The 25,121-nt window shown below is 55.0% G+C and overlaps 2 protein-coding genes across 2 annotated transcripts in view; one reads left to right on the forward strand and one right to left on the reverse strand.

The window, feature by feature from the left end:
* Positions 1-20,101, reverse strand: part of ABLIM3 (actin binding LIM protein family member 3) — a 53,609-nt gene extending 33,508 nt beyond the window's left edge. The window contains exon 1 of the mRNA XM_065643848.1: positions 19,656-20,101. Coding sequence (XP_065499920.1) covers positions 19,656-19,668 — 13 coding nt within the window. The 5' untranslated portion in view covers positions 19,669-20,101. The remainder of the gene's footprint in view (positions 1-19,655) is intronic.
* STK10 (serine/threonine kinase 10) overlaps positions 1-25,121 on the forward strand; it is a 500,646-nt gene that overhangs the window by 198,632 nt on the left and 276,893 nt on the right. The gene's annotated exons all lie outside the window — the stretch shown is intronic.

A 25,121-nucleotide genomic window follows, 5' to 3' on the forward strand; every position in this document is an offset into this window, starting at 1 on the left:
AAGCTGCTGTAGATACAAGTAAATTGCGTATGAGTGAGGAGGCGTGAGGCGGATGAGTGCATCCTGCACACAAGCACTCGCGCATCCACGGCTCAAGCTCTGCCCGGGTCCCAAAGCAGGGCTTGGATGCGGACTACCCTGGGACAGGCATCTGGGCCAGCATAAACCCAGGTGAACAGTCACAGAGACACATGGCTGCTCTTGGTGGCCATCTGTGGATCCCAGGTGCAGAAGGACCACCTGAGGCCATGTTCTCTGGAGCACACCATGCTGCAGCCAAATGCTTTACAGCAGCCTCCCCCTGCCCTGCCCCTGGACCTGCTGTCCCCACAGCATGCACACCCCATGGGGTGACACACCACCCCAGCCATAAATCTCCAGTGCAATGAGATGCTGCAGAGCAAGGACAGATATGAAAGCCTCCCCCACATCCTCTCCTCCACTGTGGCCATACCGTGACATCCCACTCCCTCAGTACACGTGGCCACCGCATCCCAGCCATCCTCCAGGTCCAAACCTGAGCTGCCAGCCATAAGCAGGGAGATGGCAGGAGCTTCAGGCCACCTGATGCCCACACGGATCCCACCAGCCTCCTCCTCCCCACCACTGCCCTTGGCCACTCCAGCCTCTCTCCTGCCCACCCGGGGTGATGCTGGCTGGGGAGGGGACCCAGCAGGGTGTTCCTGAGGGAGGCAGCCCATTTATCAGTCAGGAACCAGCCGGAACCCATCTCCTCCCCCAGATTTTATTCATGAGGCGTGACAAGTGGGTGAGCTCCAGCCAGCCAAACAGCTCACCCAGCAGCAGGAGGAGGACACCTCAGCTGGGGGCTGAACCCAGCCCCAGCCCACACAATGCTATTTTCTGCTCTAACTGAGCCAGACAGTTTTGTGGAGTCCATGCAAGAGGATGCCCTTGGGTGCTAGAATCAAGAGGTGCCAGATGTGCGTGGGTAGAAAACACTAAACTTGAGGTCCTGGCCAAAAGATGAAAACTGTAAGCTCGTCATTTTGCCAAGGCCAAATGTCCTGCTAAATAGAGGCTGTGTTCAGTGCTGGGAGGCAGTCTGTGCTGCGTGGGAGTGCGAGGAGCCCAGGGGGACTGTCCCCTCCACTGCCAAAGCCCACCCACTGCCACCAGCCAGGGGTGCAGCAGCCTGGACAAGCTTCAGGAGGACAGACCTGACCCAGAAAAACAAAGCATAACACCACCACGCAACACCCACAAAATAACCCCAACAACCCAGAAGGCAGCAAAGGGGCTTTCTGAGGAAGGGAAAAGGCAAAGGAGCTGTCAGATGGTCTCTGACATGATGGCATCTCCGGCTGAGCCTTGGAGAGGGCTGTGGAATCAGTGTCAGGGTGTCCGGGACAGGAGCTGACACAATGGAAACATTCAGGCTGGTTCCTTGCACGAGCACAGAGACAGCCAGGACAGAAAGGAGCTTATCGCTGGCTGATGCACAAAGGGATTTTCTGTTTGCTGCTGAGTTTTGTATTTGTGGCTTCCCATATGGAAATGCTTTTTCCCTTTAACCTCCACCCACAAGCCCAATGGATTCCGTTGCAGTTTTCAAAACATATGGTGCATACATCAGAAACATAAAGGATGCTATATTTAAAATATTACAAAGCAAGCCAGGAGCCTGCATTTTTAAAACTAGGACAGTGTCTGAAAGTGAAAAATGTGGGGATTTAGGATTTTCTATACCAGATCAGAGAACCAGCCCCGTTAGATGAGATAGAGCCAGGTTGGCAACTGGCCACCTTGCAGCAGACTGTTGCTTACACAGTCTGGTACCCACTTCTGGGATTGACCTGGTCAGCCCGCAGGTCTGCACCCTGCTATTTGAGAGAGACCACAGCACTGCTGAGCCCAGCACCTCTCCAACCTGATCACTCAGTTTAGCACCCAGCCAGCACTTGGCAAGGGGGTTTGCACATGATGCTCTAGACAGACGGCCCCAAACCATCATGCACTGAGCTAATTTCTTCCTGGTTTCTTCTGCAATCAGTTGATTCCCTGATGGGCTGAATACCTCCTGTATTACTCCACTAATCACTCTGTGTGTAGCATCATTTATCTGGCCAACACAAGCACTGCAAGGAGAAGAAATTCTTGCTGTCTGCAAGCACAGGTTACAAGACTAGAGACTCCTCCATGTCATTTCTCCAGGCTGGAGCTTGCTCTCCTATTCTACACAGTGCAGTACACTCGCTTGTTTTATTTTAAACCATGTTCACACTGGCATTGTAACTCCAACCTGGGAGACTGCGTCATAGCCAGGGAATGAGGGGTGTTGGATTTGCTATTTTTAACTCCTTCTACTCCAGGGAGGGAACTGAAATCAAATCTCTGTCCAGAGACACTGTATAGATATTAATGCAATGAAATGGGAATTCAGACTGGAGGTGACAGCTGGCAAAGCAAGCCCTGGCGTCACCGAGGGGACAATCTCCCCATAACTAGGATGCACAGAAGGGGTATATGTTACACAGCAATCTCAATGCCATCAGCCACGCTCAGGACAGAAGGTTCAAGACCAGCCACCCCCCAGCCAGTCCCATTCCAGGGGATGAATTACAGCTCAGGGCTGGGGGCAAAACACCATCAGGAGCTTCCCCAGCAGGCTCCAAATTCCTGTATCAACTCATATCCTGGGAAGGTGCCTTCTAAAACAACTGGGATCTCATCAGCTGTGCTCTGGAAGGGGGGCAACACAGCCCAGGCTGCAGCAAGAAGGGCACTGCCATAACCCCTCAGAGCCCTGCTAAACCAAACTGCCTACAAACCATGGGGTCAGAAGAGACAAAGCATACACCTGCAGGCAATTAATATGGACCACCCCACAAAAACTGTGCAAACCCTTTCTCAGAGCACAGCTCAGTAGGGTCCCTACAGCCCAGAGCTAGGCAGCACAGAAGGTGTTTACTGCTTTTCTTATCTCCTCTGATCCCCACTCTAATTCTGTGAAAGGTAGCACATGGAGCCTTTAAGTGGTCATAAAAAGATTGTATCCCCCCACCCATGGAGCTTATTTGAGACACCAGGACTGTGTGGGTGGTGGGGGACAGCACCATGCCAGGGAGAGTCCCATGGCCACCAACAAGTTTCAGGTATAAGAACTGCAGGACAGGACAAGGCATCAGTGAAGCACACTGACCCACGGAATCCTCAGGACAGTACTAGAAAACACCACTTCACCAGCCCCTTGCTGCCTGATGTCCATCTCACCCACCCCATGCTTAGTGCCCACAGTTAGGGTGGAACCCTGTGGGACAGAGCATCTTTACAAGCCATGAAGATCACAGCCCCTTGGCCAACAGATACCCCAAGGGGACTTGCCCCCACCAGCATCACCCCGAGCACGGTGACCAGGGGCTGGCTAACCACAGTGACAAGTGCCCCACGGCAGCATCTGAGGCTTCTCCACCAGCCACTGCCCCAACCCGCCTGGCAGAGGTGGAAGGTGGGTTCAGAGGGAGGGAACTCCCTCTCTGCAATGCAGGTAGCCTCCCTGCTCCTCTGCAGGCAGCTGCCATGGGCTCAGGTCCATCCCCTGCCCCAGGAGAGGCAGATCCCCCTTCTGGGCTCCTCGAGGGTTTGAGAATCTCCTGCGCAGGCTGATGAGGTGCTCCGGTCTCACCCAAAGCCGTTAGCATTTAGCTTCTGCCATGTGCCGGTTTCAGTTGGCCGGAAACTGAGCTGTCGGTATTAAAAGACAGCAGTTTTTGTTCTTCTTGCCATCTGTATGTTTGTGTATTTCCCCTACCACCATAATTAGAAGGCTGGGCTCCAGCCAGGCTCAGGAGGAGATCTTAGTAGATGTCTTCTCAGCAATTTAAACAGCTTCATTTCTTTTATGGCTCCCCTAGTGCGGTCCCCATCACCAAGACCATCACAGCCCACACTGTCACTCCCAGCAGAGGCAGCAGGGATGGGGGGGTGCACCCCAAAGAGCATCAGCCCCTGCAGCTGCAGGGACCTGCACCCAGGCAGCACAGGTAAGGGCTGAAACCCCACACACCACAAACAGCAGCAGGACATTTGTCATGCTCCTGCCAGGTCCCTCAGCAGGGACCCAGGTCACCAGCACCCCTAGAGCTCTGCCACAAGCCCAGCTCTCTCTGGGGTGTGCACTACTGCAGGCAGCTGCCTCCTATTTGCAAAAACAAGAGGATAAAATAAATCAGTGTGGCCTTGACAACAAACAGAGCCCAGTTGATGCCTGGAACTCTGTCCAGCTCCAAAGGAAGCTGGAAGCACCACATCCCAGTAGTCCAGGACCAGCCACCTCCTCCCTGCATCACACCTCTACCTCCTCTCCTTCAACCTATCTGCTGGCACCAGGGCTTGAAAAGTCAACCTGGCTGACCCAAGGGTGGTCAGGACCCAAAGTTCAACAAGACCTTGGTTTCCATCCCAGACCAGTGCTGTTAAAATCATGTACACAGGTTTCAGCAACTGCACCTCTCCACGCACACCCATGTCCCTGCACCCTGGACAAGCCAGGGTTGTTATAGGTGCACCATCTCCTCCAGTTGCTCCTGCTCCCCTCACTGCAAACCCCAGCACAAAGACAACGGCCGGGAAGGGCCATGCACAGGGATGTTTGCAAAGCACTTGTGTGTGAGCAGCAGCTCTGGCAGCAGGAAGCTGGGATGCGCTGGTTCTCTACGTCGGACCACAGGAGAGGAGTGTTGCTGTTATTGTAACTGCTCCGCCTTGAGAAACCATATTCTGGTTTCAGGCTGTCTGATAAACAGACTTGAGCTTGCACATACACAGACATCTGCCTGAGGCAAACAGCAGGACAGAAATGTACAAACAAATTTGGCAACTTTATGTGAATCAAATGTGCATTTAATTGAGATTTATAGAGGGGTTGCAATAGCAATTGATTATCAAAATCAGATTATTTATGGGGGTTTAGCAACTATACAGGAGATTAATGTTGCTTCTAGAATAAATCCTCCATAAATATATGTTTCCCCAGTAATCAGCTAATAACACATCATCCTAATTATCTCATGAAAGGGGTACAGAAGCTCTGACAAATCACAGAATCACAGGATGTCAGGGATTGGAAGGGACCTCAAAAGCTCATCCAGTGCAACCCCCCCGCCGGAGCAGGAACACCCAGCTGAGGTTACACAGGAAGGTGTCCAGGCGGGTTGGAATGTCTGCAGAGAAGGAGACTCCACAACCTCCCTGGGCAGCCTGGGCCAGGCTCTCATATTTAAGTGGAACCTCTTGTGTTCCAGTTCGTACCCATTGCCCCTTGTCCTATCACTGGTTGTCACCCAGAAGAGCCTGGCTGCATCCTCCTGACACTCACCCTTTCCATATTGATCCCCATTAATGAGGTCACCCCTCAGTCTCCTCCAAGCTCCAGAGCCCCAGCTCCTCAGCCTTTCCCCACACGGGAGATGCTCCACTCCCTTCAGCATCTTCGTGGCTTCGCTGGACTCTCTCCAGCAGTTCCCTGTCCTTCTGGAACTGAGGGGCCCAGAACTGGACACAATATTCCAGATGCGGTCTCACCAGGGCAGAGTAGGGTGGAAAGAGAACCTCTCTTGACCTAAATACTGAAAAGACATACTGTTGTCTGCAAAGCAGCACCCGAAAGCCACAAGTTGCACTCTGCCTCCAAATCACAGGTCCACTTGTGTCCTCCAACACCAGCCCATGGCCAGGGGCACATCCAGGTGCCCACGGTCAGCCTCAGTCCTCCACACTTTATGGGCAAAGACTAGAGCTGGGGTCCCTTTGCCCACAGACACAGGGAGGTTTGCACGCTGGGTCCCAAGTCACCACAGTCGCTTGCATGTCAACAGATGACAATATCGAGAGAAGAAACAGCATGGGAAAAGGAAGCTTGTTTCCAAGAGCTAGGGTGCAGATGTCCTGCAATGGGGTACAGCTCTGCATTTATACAGTTTTATATTCCTCTCTGCTAGCAGGTGACGGTGCCCCATTAAACCTAAACTGACTGCTCAGCTGCAGCAGCTCCTCTGTTTTCCTTGAGTAGCACTCACTCATTAAAGACATTTATTGAAGATTTACAGTTCTGGCAGCAAGAGGCAAATAAAGCTGTATCACACAGCCAGCCCCGCCACTGCCCCCTGCACAAGGTGCTGCATGGCCCCATCCTCAGCTAGTGAGTGCCACCCTGTGCCCTGACCTGTCCCCTCCCTGGACACCAGACGTGTTGCAGGGATGTCCCCAGGGACCCCCATCCCTGGGAGAAGGGGGTGGCTGGTCCCTCCAAGGGGCAGGAGGGCCACTCCCATGGCCAGGGCAGGAGCAGGACCACTGCTTCGGGATGCAGAGATGCTCTGGCAGTCACCATGGCAACCCCGGTACACAGCCAGGGTGAACAAAGCTGACAGGAGAGAAACAGAGAAAAAGGAAAAAAAAGAGAAGAGAGGGAGGAAAACAAAGGAAAAAAAAAAAAGAAGGAAAAGGAAACAGCCTCAAGTCATGGAGTGAAGGCTGGGGCAGGATGGAGCAATGGGGTGGGAAAGCATCGTGGAGAAGAACAAGGAGGAGAGTTGCCTTCAGGCAACCTTGGGACAACCTTCAGCAAGGTGACCCAGGGCATACACTGAGTGCACCATTGAGATGTTACCTGTCGGCCCTGCTGTGACTGTCCCAAAGGGACCCTCCAGGACACAGTGTGTCCCCCCTGCTGGTTCCTGGGCTGGGGGCAGCACCCTGCTAGAGACCCAGGAGGCACAGCTTGGGGCTCACCTGAACCCCCAACCCAAGGTCAGAGTAGGAGGCGCAGATGCAACTGCAAGAGCATTGACATGAGCCCTTGTACTACAGGAACACAAGCCATGCCCACTGCCCAAGCGCTGCTCTCGCTTCTCCATCCCACCTCATTAAAGGCAGAGAATTAAAAAACAGACATCAGGGTTTGGGTCACAAAGCAGCAACTACAACCTCTCTCAGCTGGAATGGAAAACAACATCCCACTTGGCTGTTTATTCTAATGAAATCACAAATCCCGAAGGGAAGCTCCCCCTCTGCTGAGCCACCCTGGTGATAGCTGAACGGTAAACACAGAAACAGCCTCTTGCATGCAGACAGTGAGTGCTGGGTGGTGCCTCAGCCCACCAGTGACAGAGACAAGAGCAGGTACCCAGGGAGCGGGACATAGTCAGCAGGGCTGGCTGTAGAAAGAAGCCCAGTGGGAATGGGAGAAAAAAAACCTGAGAAAACTCCTGTGAGAAGCACTGGGTGAAAAAGCTCAACCATTTTAGCAAAGAGAAGGTGTGAGAAGCCACTGAAGTGATTAGCGCTGATGCTATAGGAGCAGCTGGAGCAGGGCAGCAGCCGATGGGCACCCAGAAAGCTGCTGCTGTGCAGAGGAGCGCCCGCCCTGCTGCAGCACGGGGCTGTCTCGGCAGGTAAAACCACAGCTCTGCACCAGAGCTCACACAGCCTGACACTCTCTAAGGGGGCTTAATATCCCCCCCCAGACACATCCCAAGCCTCCGCTAGCAGAACACGGGGTGGGTCCAGTGATACGGCCAAGGGTGCCAAGCAGGTCTCAGTGCTGGGTAAGGACAAACCAGGCTGGGGATGGTGGGGGACACAGCAGGACGAGACATCTAGAACAATAAACTCCCATTGGCGTACGAGGGGTTTTGGCACAGATGTAATGCTCTCCCCTCCTCCTTCTTGCACTTGCGCTCCCCTCGGCTCCTGCGTACGCCCAGAAACCCAACTTCAAAAGGCGGGGGGGGCCGTCAGCGCAGGAAGCAGCAGGCAGGCAGACACGGCTGTCTCCTGCTAAAAGCCTTTGGTGTCTTTCATCAGGGCCTGGGGAAAAACAGCCTTCAACCATCAGGCTGGAGGCAAAACGCCAAGCCCTGGCATCAGGTCCTGCTGCCCAGCAGCCCTGCGCTCCCAGTATGGGCCAGCTTGGAGATTTAACCTTCCCTCCCAGACAGGGAGGGTTTAGCCCTCTCCATCCCACCTCCCTGCTATATATACACGTAAATAAATCCATCTGTGTACAGTAAGCACCAGAGATCCTCTTAACCCTCCGCGCGCTCTGCTCCAGAGCTGGGGCTACGCACTGCAGCGCAGGAATTGGGACAGTCTCTGGTAACAAACCCATTCATGCAGCTCAACCCACCCGCACCAAGGTCACGGCTCCCTTCCCTGCTGAGATGCCCCTCTCAAACCAAAGTGATGGTCTGTCCCCAACAGCCTCTGGATGCCACATGTCCCAGCTCCTCATTAGTGACAATTAACAGGCAATCAACAGGCCTAGCAGAGCTGGCATTTTCCAGGGAACAAGTCCCCTTTCAACAGGAAAAAAAAAAATGAACATATGCTTTGTTGTGCACACTTTTGGTTTAAATGAGCCAAAAACTGCCTGCCAAGGAACAGAATTATTTCCCAAACCAGACCCTTTATGCCATCTGACCAGCCGAGCGAGGTCGGGGCGGCCGCAGGTGACCTCTCTTGGCAGCCCCAGTTCTGCCACGTGCCCACGGGATGCTCTCACCACAGCCCTGCAAAGGGCAGGCAGGGTGGGAGCAGGGACCGGGGTACCCCTGCCTCGGGGAGGGTAACGGGCACTCGCCAGCAAGGACCGTCATGCTGGCTCAGAACCACCCGCTGCTCCTCCAGAAGGTGCTTCAGACCAGGTGAGAAGCTCCTCAAGTCAGCAGAAGTCAGCCAGGGCAGGAGGCAGCTCTTCACCCTGCCCAGGCTGGGGGCTGCCCCGGGGTTTGGGGAAGGAGGCAGCGTAGAGACCTCAGCACCCACAGGGGGTGGCTGGGCTTAGACTTCAGCTCCCATGCTACAGCATGAAAAAAAGCTTTGGGCTTGAGACATACGGCAATATCGGCACACAGAGGAGTGGTGACCCTTCGTGACAGGCCACTGTGAGGACTGGGCAGCACACGCTCTTTAGCCATTTCCCCAGCCAAAAACCAGGCAGGGCTAGCCCACCACCAGCCTCTGCTTCCCTGGGTATTTGCCTAGCTGATAAGGAAGGAATTAAAAAAAAAAAACCACACAACACACACAAGAGGGAGATGATCTGGATGTGACAGGCTGGCAAGTTTGACAGAGGAGTCTTGTTAGCAGTGCTTTTTTTCCCTGCAGCTCAAGCAGGGGCAAAGCCAAGGAATGCTTCCCAGCAGCCTGCACCAATGAGCCCGGCTACACAGAGCTTTAATTGCCAGCGGCAGAGCTGGGGTGGGCAGCAGCCGAGGGGTCCCGCAGGACGGATGGCAGAGCTGCGCTGACAGCTTCTGCGGCAGCACAAGCTCCATCCTCATCCCCCAGGATGGGAAACTCCTGTTGCCTCCCCAGCACAAGGGGTGCATCTGACCCCACGCTGTGCCTGCCAGAGGCTGAGCTTGGCGTGTTTCACCCCAAGGCTGCAACACTCAGAGCACACTGTGCCTTATTCTGCTGGGTATTTGGGACCATGGATCTGGGCCAGCCCGGGTGCAAGCCTGCAGCTCAGCTGGGGCCCAGGGATGTAGGGATCAGCAACGACCACAGCAGAACTCCACCAGCTCTCCAGGGGAAGGAGAAGGAGGATCTGGCAGATCTCTAAGCTGACTAAGAGCTCTGAGTGCCCGGTGGCTCTGCTGTACCAAGCGCAAGCCAAAGCAATTAGCATTTCTTGGAGACACTCCGTGAAATCTTCCCCGAGTGATGGGGAGAGCTGCCACAAGCACAGGGAAGGGCCTGGAGCTGCTTCCCAGGACCGCGGAGATGCTGCACTGGCAGTGACTCAAGGCAGAGGGGTCTGTCCCACCAAAGCGACCTCCTGCCAGCAGCTCTGGGACTGCTGCTCCCCCCAGGTGCTGGGGAATTGCACCTTCACCCAGTCCCACCACCACCAGATCTGGCCCCCAGGTGCTGCAAGCTGTCAGGCAGCAGAAAGCCAGAAGACAGAGCAGAGAGGCAGCTCCCAGCATCTTTCTTGGAGCACAGCCCAGGTAGGAAAGGCCACCCTGGGGAAAGCCAGAATCAGGATCAACTTCATCCCTTAGCTCCCAGGTGAGGCCGTCAGCCTGAGCCTCGAGGCAGAGAAAGGAACACAAATGAGGCTGGAGCTGTTCAGGGAATCATGCAAGAGCAGCAGCAGCCAGCCCAGGCCAGCCATCCAAGAGTCTCAGATTATTTTTAACAGCTACTTGTAGAACACCGTGACCGCCCACAGGAGAGACAGCCCGAGCCGATGCTCACCCCATCCCTCGCCCCAGCACGTGCGAGAAACACATCTCACAGCCAGGCTTTTTATAGGGTTTCCCATTCCTGCTGGGCATGCAGCTCCGTGGCTCGGTATGACCACACCACCCCCTCCCTCAGTCATCACTCACATGCCGTTCACTAAAGTCTTTCCATTCCCTCTCTAGCTGTTTCCTCTTCTCTCCTTATTAGGGATCCACCTACCTATCCATCTTCTCATTCTCTCGCCCTCTGTGTCTATTTTTAAAATGCCATAAAAGCTTTCAACTGGTGGCATCCTCAGGGATGCGAGGGATTTTTATATGTAACCCATCATGAGCCATCATCACCACATAACTCACCACGCAGGCACTGACTTTTCTTTTTTCAAAAGCAGGGGAGGGGAGAACATCCACACTCGGTCTCAGCTTTCCCTGGGCAGCTCAGCCAGGGCAGCACTGCCAGGCACCTCCTGGCCTGGATGGGAAGGACCAGGTCCAGTCCATCCTCTCCCATGGGGGCAGAGGGTGGGCAACAGTGCGAGTCCTCTCAAGTAGCACCCGTGGGTGTATGAAGGGATGGTTTTGCTCACTGAATAAAAGGCTCTGAGCCGCAGATCACCCAGCTTCGTGCCTTTGCATCTGCTGCCAGACAAAGGAGGGCTTTCATGCTGAGAAGATGGCTGTTGTTTCTCCCTGTATGCCCATGCACACATAAGCTCTACACTGTTTGGTTCCCATGCTGGTTGATGGTCAAGAGGTGAGGGATATGCAAGTGCTGCCAGCAAAACTCCCTCCAAAGGCACAGCCTGCCCCAAGAATTGAATCTTTGGCAACAGCCTGGATAGGGAGGACCAAGGTTTTCCTGATCAGCCCCAGCCTGGACGAAGCAGCATTCAGGGACCACCCAGACACTGCGCCAGCATCACAAAACCCACTTTTCTCTCCCTGATCTGGTTATTCCCTATAGAAGAGCTGCCTTCCCCTTCCCTCCCAAAGGTCTGGCCAGAGACCTGACACACTACCAAAGACACCCGCTTGCCATGGCCTGTCTGTGCCACCTGCAGCCCAGCACAGCTTGGCAAGAGCCAAAGGCAGGTTGCTAAATCTCTGCTGGCTGGCAGCTGCTGCCAGCGAGGGGCGGGCAGGCTGACCCAGCCGCGCCGGCTGCCAGATGGGATTAGGCTGTGCATAACCTGAGAGGTGTCCCGCCGTGCGCTAATGCGATGACACGCTGCGTGTCACCAGCGGGACCCGCGGGAGCCCATCTCCATCGGCTCCGATGACCAAGCGTTGGGTGTGACTGTGACGGAGGCAGCAGGTCTCCAGGAGACCCAACTCCATCGCATCACTCTCAGACAATGCTTGGGTGACGCGGCTATTTATAGCACGTAGGAGGTTGGAGGGAGCTCATCTTACCTTGCTCCACCTTCTTCATCCTCTGAGGACTGGGAGCTGGTGCAGAAGGTGCCAAGGCGAAGGGGGAAGCGGGGTGAGGGACACCCCACGGGGCAGCCGATGCAGCGAGAGGGAGGTGTTTGCAGGACCAGCGCGGTGCTGCGATCTCGGCGCAGACAGAGGCTGTGCGAGCACAGAAGAGAGCCAGGGGAAGCCTGTGCTCTCACACTCTGAGGACTGCCGCGATACAAGCAGAGAGAGGGAAAATCCGGAGCAGAGCTGCCTGCTGGGATGGCAGGAGAAGCCGGTGCCGAGCACAGCACCCTGTCTGCACCTGGCTCCCGCAGCCCCGTGCGGGCAGCTGCCCTACATGGGCTGCGTTTAACGTGGGTGCTGAGAGCCAGTGGGGTCTGCACCCCATGCGGAGGGGCTCTGAAACCTCTGCCTGGCCCAGCCAGGCAACAAGAGCCTTTCCATGCCTTCGCTGTACTCTGTACCTCACTGTTGATCCCCAGTTTACAGGGCAAGCACAAGCTGTAGGGACATGGCACAGGTCCCTCCTGGCCGGTCAGAGACCTGTTTGCTTGTGCAATCACACACAGACATCCCAGCTGACACAGACCCTGCAGCCACACCAGCCTGCTGAGAAAACCACCCACCACCCCAGCCGGACATGGCTGTGGCTGAGCTAGCCGAGGTTATTTTACCTGGGAAGAGCTCTTAGTGATTCAGTGCAGAAGACGACAGACCTGACCCAGCCCTGCGTCCTGGCCAAGGCAAGGAAGCCCCTTTGTTTGGAGAGGGGCTGCTGGGGGGAGGCAGCTGCCCCCTCTCCCACAGCTCTGGGGGCTTGCATGGGCTGCAGCTCCTGACACACAACAGAAATGGGTTTCACATGCAGGTTCCTTCCTCCTCTAAAGCTTTTAGCAGGGAAAAGCCCTTGTCTGGGGAGTGAAAAACAGCTGCCCTTGGCTGGCCATCCTACTGGGACCCTCCCCACCTCCACAGAGAATCCAGGATGGGGAGCAGCTGTGATGGGGAGTTCCCCATCACAGCATCCAACATGTCCCAGCAGTCCTGCTGAGCCAGGGAACAACCTGTCTGGTCTCCCAGCTGCTTTAAAAATAGCTCCCCTTTGCAAGCGAGTGCTCCTGGGCTGGGCAGTCCTCCCCGAGACACCTCCGGCAAAGGGGTCCCCAGGGCTGACAGGGGGATGGATGCCAGGGGAAAAGCAGCAAGACCTTCAGGGTCAGCTAGTACAAAACTCAGGTGCTGAGAAGGACGGGCAGGGCTTTGCAACGTGCTTTCAGTGTGCTACAAGCATGTTTGTAAGGAGTGCTGTACTGCAGAGCCTGGCGTGTGCACTTTGGGAGCTCACGCTTTGAGTCTGGTCTAGGTTATGCTTGTCTTTTCCAGCAGCAGACTGCTGCCTGGCTGCACATATCTGAGAAAGAGTCATACAATCCACTACTGTGAGAACAGGTCAAACCCTGAAACTTAAATTCAGATGGCAATGGACTCAAGTTGGGCTGAGGAAGAGCTCCAGGGCTGGCATTGCACCACCAAAGCCTTTCTTGCCCCACAGTGTAGAGCTCTCCAAAATGGGCCACTTGTTGCCAAGAAGGAACACAGAAGCCAACAGGATGGCTCCAAAACCTCAAGCACACGCTCCCATCTTACACTGTCCTGTTCCTTAGAAAGACCTTCCCCTGATTAACCTTCCCAGTTGTCCAGGTCTCAGAGACAAGAGAATTCAAAATGGGAGTAAAATGTCCATTAATAGAAAAAGAAAAAAAACCCAAAACACACAAGTGATGCTTGGGGCTCAGGGAAGGACTTTGCCAGGGTAATAAAGGGTAAGAAGGTCAGAGAGGCTGCATAAGGAAACCAATTCCTTATGAAAACCAATTCAGATCTCTGCCCCAGGCAGCAGGTAAGGCACATCAGTTCCCAGCCCAGGGCTCACAGCTGACACTGATAAAACATCCAGCAAACTATACTCAAACTGAACAATGTGTGTATAAACTACATGAACCAAAAGTGTGAACGGCCATCAATATGATATCTGAGTGCCCAAGTTTGCTGTCCCACTAGATCGGGGTAGTACTGTTAAGCTTCAGACAACCCTTTTCTAGAAGGCAAGGCATGTCCACCGGAGCTGCACATCAGCACACTCAAGCTTTTACCTCCCCAGTGATTTACTGAGCCTATAAACTCAAAAGGCAGAGAGGCTGGGCACAAGAGGACATGGGACAGTGTCAGTGTCCTCTGAGCGAGAAACACCTTCTCTGCTGCAGGTTGCCAGTCACCCTGCCATGCTTGCCCTGAGCTGCTCACAAGCAAACTTCCCGAGCCTGAAACATCTGGGCTTGGGCTCTGCCTGCCCCATGGCTACTGTGATCACTGCTCGTGCCCTTTCATCTTGCAAACCCCACTCCTTCTCCCATCACTCTCTGCCTGAGCCCTTGCCATCACCAGTCTACCCCCAGGACGCTTTTCAGAGGTGCTGCAGCGCTCACGACCGAGAGGCGCTGATATATTTAGTCTAAAAATATCTAATTAGATATTCCAGCCACTTCATTATGGCACCATCACGATAGGACTGCAGGGTCTGGCAGGAACTTGGTGGGTTTGCCCTCGCTCCTTTGCGGAGAGCAATGGCAGCACCATGGTGACTCCTTGCTGATAACAGGACAGTCTGTCATTAGTCCAGCCTGTTAACATCACAAATACAATCATCTGGCTAAAGTGATTGTCACTTCGTCATTAGAAAACTTGCTATTTATTTTATAAGAGCATGGCAGGCCCTTGAAATAATTCAATTGGCTTTACAGTCTGCACTTCATTGGCCTGCAGGGCCACTTTCCATGGCTTCTGCTCTTCAAAGGGCAAGCTGCCAAGAAAGATGGTTTGCAAGAGGGCCTGAGCAAAGCTCAGTGAGAGGACAGAGTCCACCCACCAGCCTGAGGACAGAGAGAAGCTGCCTGGGCTCTGAATTTTCTGGCACTAAAGTGAGGGCAATGCATAACTGTGCCTTTGCTAGGCTGCCCAGGAGAACAGAGGGGACAACTTGTATCAGGTTGGTTGTGGCAGCAGAGTCAGGCTTGGGTGTTAGTTGAGAGCAAGACATGGGTGGAGAGCCTGGAGATGCACACTAGGGCATGTTCATCACTGAGTTTGGAGACAACATACTGGGAAGATAGCTTTTCACCTCTTGCAAGGCTCTGTCTTGCATCTGTGACCTTCCTTTCTTCTGTCCCACCTGTCCCCATGCCTTGGTCTCCAGCCAGCTCACCAAGCACCTGGGGGTTAGGCAGCAACACCACTGATGCGGGCAACATCTGACCCTGCTGGGCCCTCCCTCACTGGAGCTATGCTTCATCCGCAGTTTGCTGCATGCCCGTGGCAGCCTCCAGCATTGCAAAGATGAAACAGTGTCGACCAGGAACCACAGCGCTGTGATGGAAAAGGTCTATCTGTACCATAACCCCCCCGTCACCCTTACAAAAACTGGAGCCTCGTCATGAGGAAGACACTAACAGGCTGATCCCTCCGGGTTCACTACGCTTCTGAACACAGGAGCAACACCATGTCCTCCTCAGCAGGTCCTGCCACATTGGGTGGGGAGACCCAGTGAATCACCCTGCCAGATGAGCTGCACAGGGCAGAGCTGGAGCTCCTGGAGACACACAGCACCATCTGATTCCTCTTTAATTACACAGGGACTTAATAGAGTTTGCTGGTAAACACCTTGTAACCACGTGTGCCTAGAGATTACTGGGTAATCGTACTTAGTGGAGCACCGCATAACAGGGAGCACAATTTAAGAAAGACAAAAATAACCAAGCAAACATGCTGTATTCATCAGTATCTGTTAAGCCTTCCTGCTCAAATGCTTAGCTGGGCAGCCTTCCATCACAGCTCCTTCCCCAGCTCTCTCAGCCTAGTGGAGCCTCCAAGCAGGAATTTGAGAGGTTCCAGGGAGTGAGATGGTCTGGGGAAGCTTTCCACCGTGAGTACCAAACCCTCTGCAAGACCCCTCCATGCTCCAACAGGCTGTCAGCTGCACAAAGGAAAGAGGATGGGCAACAGATGCTACTGGTTCCCCCCGACTCTGAATTAACTTGGCATGGGGACAGATCATGGTTTCCATCTTCGGGATGTTTGTCGGAGACAGAAAGGTATCTAGAGGATCTCCGTAAACCATTTCAATCACCCATTGCAACCCAGATCCTGCCAAACCAGATCTGCTCTAGGAGTTCACCAGGGTTTAAACTCCCCCAGCGGTTGCATGTGTCTTTGACCAGGGTGGCCCATAACAAGCAGCACCTCACTGCTGACAAGACCAGTGCCAAGACTTCCAGCAGCCCCCCTCCCACCCCAACACGGCCGGACCAGACAAGACAACATGCAAATGCCACCTTGCATGGGTCCCACAGGGGTGACCCCCACTCACAGGCTGTACTTGCTACATGGACCTGCAGCACCCAAACCTGGTGGCTGCCTTCAAAGCAGCAGATGGAATTATTCACACATTCCAGAGTGTCTTAAACCCCTGGGGCAGCTGAGAGTTTCAGCCCTTTGCCTTCCAGTGAGTGCAAATCCAGCACTGGCCGCAGCAGCCTCCCTGCACCAGGACACTTTCTTAGTGAGAGGCTGAATTCAAAACCTAGGAGACTTAAGGGAGTGGTTTTAAGGGATGTTCTCTCGGGCAAGGGTTTGTACTACAGGACATTGCTTCAATGGGAATACAGCACAGCACTGATAGACCCGTGTATGGATGTATGAATCTATTTGCAACCAATTAGCAGTGCTAACCAGAGTAGGAGGTATAAATAGCATAGCTAATGTAAATATCAACACCGTGCCCTCCAAACACTCACTGCACACCTGCTAAGCCCTGGAGGAGAGGCTGCATCCACAACCAGCATAACCCCTGCACCTCCAGGGCTACCTGATCTGCTCTGCAGCCTCAGGATACAAATTTACACCCAAGATGATCAAAGGCCTTTTCCTCTTCCCCTTAAAAGCAACACTTCCATACGGCTTCACCTTCCCTGCAGAGTGACATGGGGCTTCCAACCCCAGGACCCACACTGGGGCAAAGAGCACACCCCTGACCCCTCAGCACGGGCAGGTGAGACTCCTGCGTGCTGTGCATGAAGTGTGGTCAGAGATGCACCTGCTCAGCCCAGCGAATGCTGCACAGAGCTCCCCGGAGGCCTCCCCGACAGTTTTGCACAACAGCATGGCTGAAGGCCAGCCGTGGCCCATAGCCCCAGGTTTCCTGCCTCACGTCAGCTTCAGACAGGATAGAAGTGTAATCTAAGTGTACCAGTTAAAATGGAAAGGAATGTGGGATCAGATCAGATCAGATGCACAGATGAGGATAAAATGCCACCATCTCATTGATTTGCCAGCTCCAAAACTCTGGTCCTGCGGCCACGGATACACCTGTAGGTCATCACCCCATGCACAATCTGGCTCCATCATCCATCATCCTCCTCCTCCTCTGCCTGTGTCTCCCTCCTCACATCTGCACAGGTGGGGTCCCATGCAGCAGGAGAGAGACAAGACTTGGGAGGCTGGAGTAGAGCTGAGCCTGCTGGCTGGACCCCACTGCAGCTGAGCCCTCACTCACTACAGGTGTTGGGAGAAAAAACAAACACAAACAACAAAAAAAGACAAGACAGAGAGCAGCAGAGCTGGCCATGCCTGAGAGGCAGAGCTGCAAGCATGGCTGGGAAGCCTCTGACCAACAAGTGGCACGCAGCTCCCCTGAGCCCCTGGCCACTAGAAAAGGGCTGCAAAAGCCATCGCAGGTCACTGCCAGCTAACATCATTGGCGTGAAACAGAGATGGCAGAGTGCACTGACACAAGGGTCTTGGGCTCCTTTTTTGCCTTGCAGGCACATCAACCTGAGGGATGCAGGCTGGGTAGGGATGCCCAGAGCTGGGTGAAACAGCAGCGAGAGGGGAGACATGGCTGACAGACGTGGTGGCCTCACACCTCATGCCTTGCTCACAGAACCAGCTAGGAGAGGATCGTGCCATTGCTAATAACAGACACAAGTCAGCAATTAGGTATGGCAAGCCCTGCTTCAAGCCCCTTGGTTACTGGGAAAAAAGCCTGGAAGCCTAACAGGGCAGTCCATTGCCTTGCTGGGTTTGCACAGCCCTTGTGCCAGGTATGGTTCCAAAGGGACCATAAGTAATCAACCCACAGCACAGGAAATGACCAGCAGATATGACAAAGTTCCAAAATCTTCACTAAAACACATGGCTGCTTAGAAGGAGGTAGTGACGATACTTAGGCAAAGATTGCAAAGCCATCTAAAGGGCTGGGCAGGAGCCATGGTGGGAACCTGCTGCTGACAAAACCAGAGGCCGGGGCACAGCCAAGTGACATGCCCAAGGCCACAGAACAAGGCAGGGGCAGAACGAGGAGCGGTTCCCAAGGGACACCCAGCTCTGTGCTCACTGCCTGCTCAGTGGCCTCTTCCCGCACAGCATGTCAGAGCAACAGGCACACAACAGTTTGGGTTTGCTGGCACCTCTCTCTGTGTGGGGGAGGACCCAGTAAAGGAGTTTCGCGACACAATCAGATAGTTATAACACAGCAGCATCATAAACAGCCCTTATCACTATTAGTAGCCAAACTAGCTATTAAGAACTGGAAAGGAATCCCCAAAAGAACCAACACACATTTGTCAAAGTTGGCTTAGAGAAAGCTTGACAGTCTCACCTGACCACTGCAGTCACTGACCCCAGCACGCACTGTGTGCCATCCCAGCCCTCTGCACCGGACCCGAGCTCATCACCCCAGATGCAGAGGGAGGACCCTTTGTTATCAGGCATCCAGCAGGCCCAGAAAGAATTAGCCCATGTTATTTCCTACCCAGGCACCACCAGCCCCACTCCCCCAAGAAGGATAGTAGCTCCTGTCCCAGGTGTGGCTCGTGCCGAGAGCACCTGGAAAGTTTTCTCACCTCTGACACAGCCCAAGAGAGCTGGAATCACCTGTTCTGTTGCCTTGCAGCATGCCAAGGCATTTTTCATGGTGTTTTGCTTGGGAACCACCCCAAGCCCTCGGATTGAGAAACCTCAACATGCCAATGTGATGGAGAAGTCACTACTCTGCCAGTTTCTGCTTTGGGGAGTCCTCCTTGTTTCACAAAGCCTCTAGGACCCACAGGAGGGAGGGCACTTTCCTTGGGCTGGTTATCCCAGGAGGAAGACCCTCAGGTGGCCATCAGCACCAACTCCTTTGGCTGGGGGATCACTGCTTTTAAAAGAATGGATCAAAGCTGTGCTTTTGGGGTGGGCACAGCTGTCACACATCACATCAGTGAGGAAAAAGAAATTGATCGTGACTTGATCAAACATTGATCAGTCTCTCCAGACCTTGCAACAAGGACAGAGAACCAGAAGTGACCAGATTAGTACCAGGTGCCAGTTTTCATCTAATGCAGCACATTTCTAAGCTCTGCTTCTTTAGAAATTCATACATAGTGCATGAGTGCCTCTGTCCCCATCTCACGCACGCACAATAGAAACACCCACGTCCCCTGCTGCAGAAGGTACATGTTTTTCAGTATTGCACTTGTGCTCTGCTCAGGTCCCTGGTTTTTGGGTCTCTTCTTCTTACTCTGCTCCTCCTCCCCATTGCCTGTTCCCCCACATCCATTTATACGTAGGCAGTGGCATCAGCAAGTGAGACTGCTGCCTGTCAGAGTGCTCCTGGCTCCCTCTCACCATGTTGCATATTGACATTTTAGTCCATGATCCACCCTCAAAACCCCTGAAATACAAGCCAAGAAAAGTACTCAGTGGAGATAAGCACCATGGCTTAGCCCACATGAAAGAGGGGACAGCAAAACCAGACCCTATCAGAAAGCAAAAGGCAGGCAGGAAAACAATAATAAAAAAAAATCCATTCTATTAGGCTTGCCAACCCTGTTGTGACATTTTCTTTCCAATTCCTTCCAGCCAGATCAGTGCAATATCAGTCCCTCTCCCACAGCAAAAGCAAGGGAAAGCCGTACTTACTGCTAGTGCTCATCTTGCTGGTCCTCCCCCTGTCCTTCTCATTCAACAAAGAGGGCAAAGATGCTCTTTAAATCCTTTTTTTCTTCCGCCTCTCGTCAGTTGAAAGAGGTTGCCTCTCGCCTTCCTAGTAGAAATTTCTACGTACGATCCGCCGGCTAACGCATCCCAAGGCAGCTCCGCAACCTTGCACAGCGGTCCCCCGCCTGCCGCTGCTGTCGCTCCCGGATGGCAAGGTCAAGGGTGTCGGCTGCTGGGAAGGGGCGAGGCGGGAAGGGGGGACGCCCGGGACCGGCCCGGGGGAGGGTCCCGGCGGGGCGGCGGCGGCGCCCCTGGCCGAGGCGCTGCCATGCACTGCGGAGCGCGGCCGCTCCTCTTATAGCGGGGTGTGGAGCCGCGGCGGGGGACGCGCAGCGCCTCCCCCCGCCCGCCCCGCCCCGCCGCGGCGGCTCGGCCCGCGGACACCGCGCCGGGCGGAGCGGCGCGGAGTGGAGCGGAGCGAGTGGCGCGAAGTGGCGCCGGGGGGCGCGGGGGGCGGCGGCGCGGGCCCGGGGGGCGGCTGCGGAACGCGCCGCCTCGGCACCGCCGCCATCTGCCGGGCACGGCCTGCCCGCTGCCCTGCCCGCAGTCCTGCCCGCAGTCCTGCCTGCTGCTCTGCCCTGCCTGCAGTCCTGCCTGCTGCTCTGCCCTGCCTGCAGCTCTGTCCTGCCTGCAGTCCTGCCTGCTGCTCTGCCCTGCCTGCTGCTCTGCCCTACCCGCAGTCCTGCCTGCTGCTCTGCCCTGCCTGCAGCTCTGTCCTGCCTGCAGTCCTGCCTGCTGCTCTGCCCTGCCTGCTGCTCTGCCCTACCCGCAGTCCTGCCTGCTGCTCTGCCCTGCCTGCAGCTCTGTCCTGCCTGCAGTCCTGCCTGCTGCTCTGCCCTGCCTGCTGCTCTGCCCTGCCCGCAGTCCTGCCTGCTGCTCTGCCCTGCCTGCAGCTCTGTCCTGCCTGCAGTCCTGCCCGCTGCTCTGCCCTGCCTGCTGCTCTGCCCTACCCGCAGTCCTGCCTGCTGCTCTGCCCTGCCTGCTGCTCTGCCCTGCCTGCAGTCCCGCCTGCTGCTCTGCCCTGCCTGCGGCTCTGTCCTGCCTGCAGTCCTGCCCGCAGTCCTGCCTGCGGCTCTGCTCGCAGTCCTGCCTGCGGCTCTGCCCTGCCCACAGTCCTGCCTGTGGCTCTGCCCTGCCTGCTGCTCTGCCCTGCTTGCAGTCCTGCCTGCTGCTCTGCCCTGCCCGCTGCTCTGCCCTGCCCGCAGTCCTGCCTGCTGCCCTGCGCGCAGTCCTGCCTGCGGCTCTGCCCTGCCCGCAGTCCTACCTGCTGCTCTGCCCTGCCTGCTGCTCTGCCCTGCCCGCAGTCCTCCCCGCAGTCCAGCCCTTCCTGCTGTGCTACCCTGCCCTTCCTGCTGCCCTGTCTTCAATCCTGCAACCTGCCCTCTCGGTGACCCGCTCGCTGCCCTGCTGCTGGCTCTGCAAGCAGCTCCAGGGGTCCCCAGGCTGGGCCCTTCTTGCCACAGGGCTCCCCCCGCACAAATGCCACGGGGCTCCCACCCAGCCTGGCACTGCTCCCATCCAGCCCTGACTTGGCCCTGTGGTGGCTGAGCGTGCAATGAAACGCTGTCCCAGGACAGAGATGGGGGGAAGTGATACAATTTAGGCTGAAAAATTTGATTTCCTCAAGTGCCAAAGTTCCTCTCCAGCAGCTGTCCTGGCTGGACACCTCCAGCTGTCCTGGCAGTCCCATGCAAGACAGCCTGGGTGTCTGTGCCATGGTGGGAGCAGGGACAGGGCTGTGGGTGTCTGCACAGCACCTGGCTGCAGAATGGAGAGGGGGCTTTTCCCCTACATACAGCAAGGAGCCTTCTCTGGCAGCAGCGCATCAGGATTCCTGGAAGGGCTTCAAAGCCATTAGCTCCTTGTTTTGTTTGTGAGATGCTATCTATCAGAATAAAGCCTTACCCAGCAGAGCTGCTCCCAGGGCGCGAGCAGAGACAGGGCTGTGCCCACGCTGCCTGCAGAGCCCCCAAGAAGCTGTGAGCTGCGATCTTGCCGCTAAAGAAAGGGGGTTTTTGTGGAGCATGACAGGCGCTGCATCTCTCCCGCTCCTGGGGCTGGAGTGCAGCCCAGAGAGGGCCTTTTGCATTCCCTTTCTTTTGCTGTTTTATTTACGGCAGCAGATGTTTGCAGTGACATGACAAGACAGGTAGCAGGTCGTGTGAGCTCCACCTGTGCTGCTGGTGGTGCAGCCAGCTCTGTGCAAGCCCTGCTGCCTGTCCCGGTCGGCTCTGTCCCTCCTGAGAGGCATCGGGTGGGTGAGAACAGCAGGACCAGGGGTGGGTCTGGGAGTCCCTGCAGGGCTGAGGGGAACAGGCAAGGGGAAAGCAGCGCTGCTGGTGCAAGATCGCTCAGGCTGTCCCATGGCTCTGATCTGGGGCCCTTTGTGAAGTTTCCCTGTGCTTGACAAGTGCCAGTGTGTCCCCTCATCGAGGGAACAGCACAGGATCCTGTTGCGGTGAGGCTTATGTTTATCGTATCGATAACGTCCGTTCAGGGAGTCAATAAAGCAGACACGATATGAGCTGGTCCCCACGGTTCAGCAAGCTAATTAAGCTTCTTCCGCTGACCTGGTTTCCAAATCTTGTTAACTTGCTGCCTTCAGAACAACTTGAAATTTCCAGCACAGGCAGGCTGGGGTTGCAGGGGGCTGTGGAAGAGGACGAGGTGCTTTGGCAGAGCTCGGGGGGCACCAGGATAGCCCTATGCCTCCCCATCCCCTCCCAGCTGGGTGGCCCCAGCACTGCAGAGCTGCACAGTGGGGAAGTGGAGCGGGTGCCACCAGTGAGGCAGGTGGGCAGGGTGCCTCCCACCCTGGGATTTTGGGGTTTTGGCACTGGTGAGCTGGTAGCAGGGAGCTCTGACCCTTGTCACCTCCCTGCCTCAGCCAGCAGCTCCTGCGCAGGGTCCTGGCCCCCAGTTGGACTGCAGCAGGACCTGTGATGCAGGACACTGGCTGGAGCCCCTCACCATCAGTGCCATCCCAGGGTGTTTTAGAAATCCCATTTCCTTTTGTTTGACTGAGGAAACTGGCTGCAAAAGCTGCCGTAAAAGGATGTGAGGGATGCCTAAGACAAGAAGTCAGAAATGAGGAAATGTCGGGATGTTAACGCAGCCTCCTTTCATCCCTTTGTGTCTGTGCATTGCAACGCAGTCTTTCATGGCAATTATTAGATGCGTATTTTTCCCATAAGGCGCCTGCCTCGTTCAGTACCCAGCATGTACCACGTAGCTCAGGTCATGCAGAGGAAGCTGCTGCCTGCAGGACCATGCATCGTTCAATGAAAAGGGACACAGTAGTGATGGAGATAAGAGAAATAAAGAAAAAAAGGTGCTAAATTCATTTTATTTTACTGACAGCTTCCCTGGACTCTGAGTTTCTTATCCCTGCCTCTGCGCCCTTGTGAGATGCTGAACCAAACTTTTCCTACTTAGTCGATAACTGTGTTTCTTCTTTCCCTGATGCCTGACTTGAACACTGGCTGGTTGATTACTGGGAGAGCTGGAAGTTGCTAACTGCACGTGGAATCACCGGGAGCTGGGCTTGAAATGTATGTTGTGCTGTACACCAGGAACTTGGAGAAATCAGGCTCCCTGCCTCTCCCGCTGATGGCTTGGGGAGCCACCACCACGTGTTCCCATGTGAGGCTGCGCTCAGCCGCTGTCCTTGGGAGGGGATGTTGGTCCCCAGGGCTGGAGGGGCAGCCCCTGTCCGGGTCCCCCAGAGCGGGATGCCTGGGGAAAGCCCCAGGGAAGGGGATCCCTCCTCACTCCTGCGGGACTTGGGGACCAGGTGAGGAATGGACAGGCTACAAGGGAAATAATCAGATAGCAGGTCCCAAGGCCAGGGGAGACAGGGTTAGGAGAGGTCAAAGTTAAAAGATCACGTTGGCATCTCAGTCCTCAAAGTGCATGGGGAGATGGTTCAGCAGCAGCCTCAGCTCTGGCATTTCTGCTTAATTTGAAGCCATAGCATCCCTTTCAGCACACCTAGGTACAAACACATGCATACATGTGTTTGCAAACACACATACAGTCACATGGAACAGCTTTCAGAGGTCTCTGTAGGAGCCCTGGGCTTTCCACTCACTTTCTTTCCCCTTCAACTGGTAGTCATCTTGGTGAACAACCTTCACTGCTGAGCCCTGTGAATCACAGTTGCAGGAGGAGTGGAAATGCCTTGGCCAGAGATCCCAGCTGCAGCCCTGGCTCCAGGGTGCTGTAGCACAAATGTGTCTGTCTGTCCCAGAGGCACCAGCTGCCCAAATGCATCCCTACCATCCCCAGCTCCCGGCAGACCTGCCTGCCCGTGCGCTGGCAGCGAAAGGCTCTCCTTTCTCAGCAAGAAGATTTCAGTCCAAACAACGGTAGCAAGATGCCTGTGGGGACCCCAGCACAGCACAGCCCGATGCCTCATTCGAAGCACTGGGCAGGCTGCAAAGAAGCAGGACTCTGACTCATCAGAAGCTGGTGACATTTTCCAAAAAAAGCCTCTAAGTCCAGGGCCGTAATGTTCCCAGAAGGCAGCAGAGAAGCCTAAGGGGTCTGGAGACCCCGTTATACCACAGCACATGGTCTGTGTCATGGGATGGAGGAAATTCTGCCTTGCTGGGCAGTTCCCCACCCATTTTTCTGCCTCCCTTGTGAGGTGGGATCTGGCAGAGGTGGAGTCAGGAGTGGTCAGATGCTGCTGCCCACTGCCCCACTGAAAAGCCAGACTCGCTCTTCTAGTGATGACAGAATTACTTTCCAGATGATGGAGATGAGCATTTTACTTTGGGAGTCCCTGGAAAACACAGCAGCTGGGACCAGAGGCAGTGAACTGGGCAGTGGGTGTTTTAAGGGGGGGCCCTGGGAGGCGATGGTGGGACCTGACAGCACCATTGGTGCCTCATCCAGCGCAGGACACAGCTCCTCTTCCTCGGTCACAGCAACCACCAAATCATTCACCAGTGGTTTGGCTTTCTTCCAGTTTACACAGCAGCACAACTGCCCTTCCCGGCAATTCCCGGTGTTGGCAGGAGGAGATGCAGGCAGAGGCAGATGTTCCCCAGGCTGCCTGCATTAAAGCGATAATCAAATGATAGATTATTTCAAAGCAAACTCGCATTTTCAGTCATTAATTTTAGTGCTGTGCAAATAGTTTCAGTGGAAAAAAAATACCCGGAGAGTGGAGAACAGTTGTGAGCTGGATCTGCTCCAGGCCATGCTGGTGTGCACCTTAGCCCATCTGTAACCTGTAACCTTCATGTCCCCTCATGAAAGATCAGGACACCAGGAGAGGTGCTGCATAGTCTGCCAAAGGGAAGGGTGATGGCAAAGGCTTTCGGGCGTTGAAAATCAGTGTTTGTCCTACAACCTACAAGAGTCTTTCCCTCCCTGTCCCTT

Source organism: Caloenas nicobarica, chromosome 13, assembly GCF_036013445.1.
Source record: "Caloenas nicobarica isolate bCalNic1 chromosome 13, bCalNic1.hap1, whole genome shotgun sequence".
Lineage (NCBI taxonomy): Eukaryota > Metazoa > Chordata > Aves > Columbiformes > Columbidae > Caloenas > Caloenas nicobarica.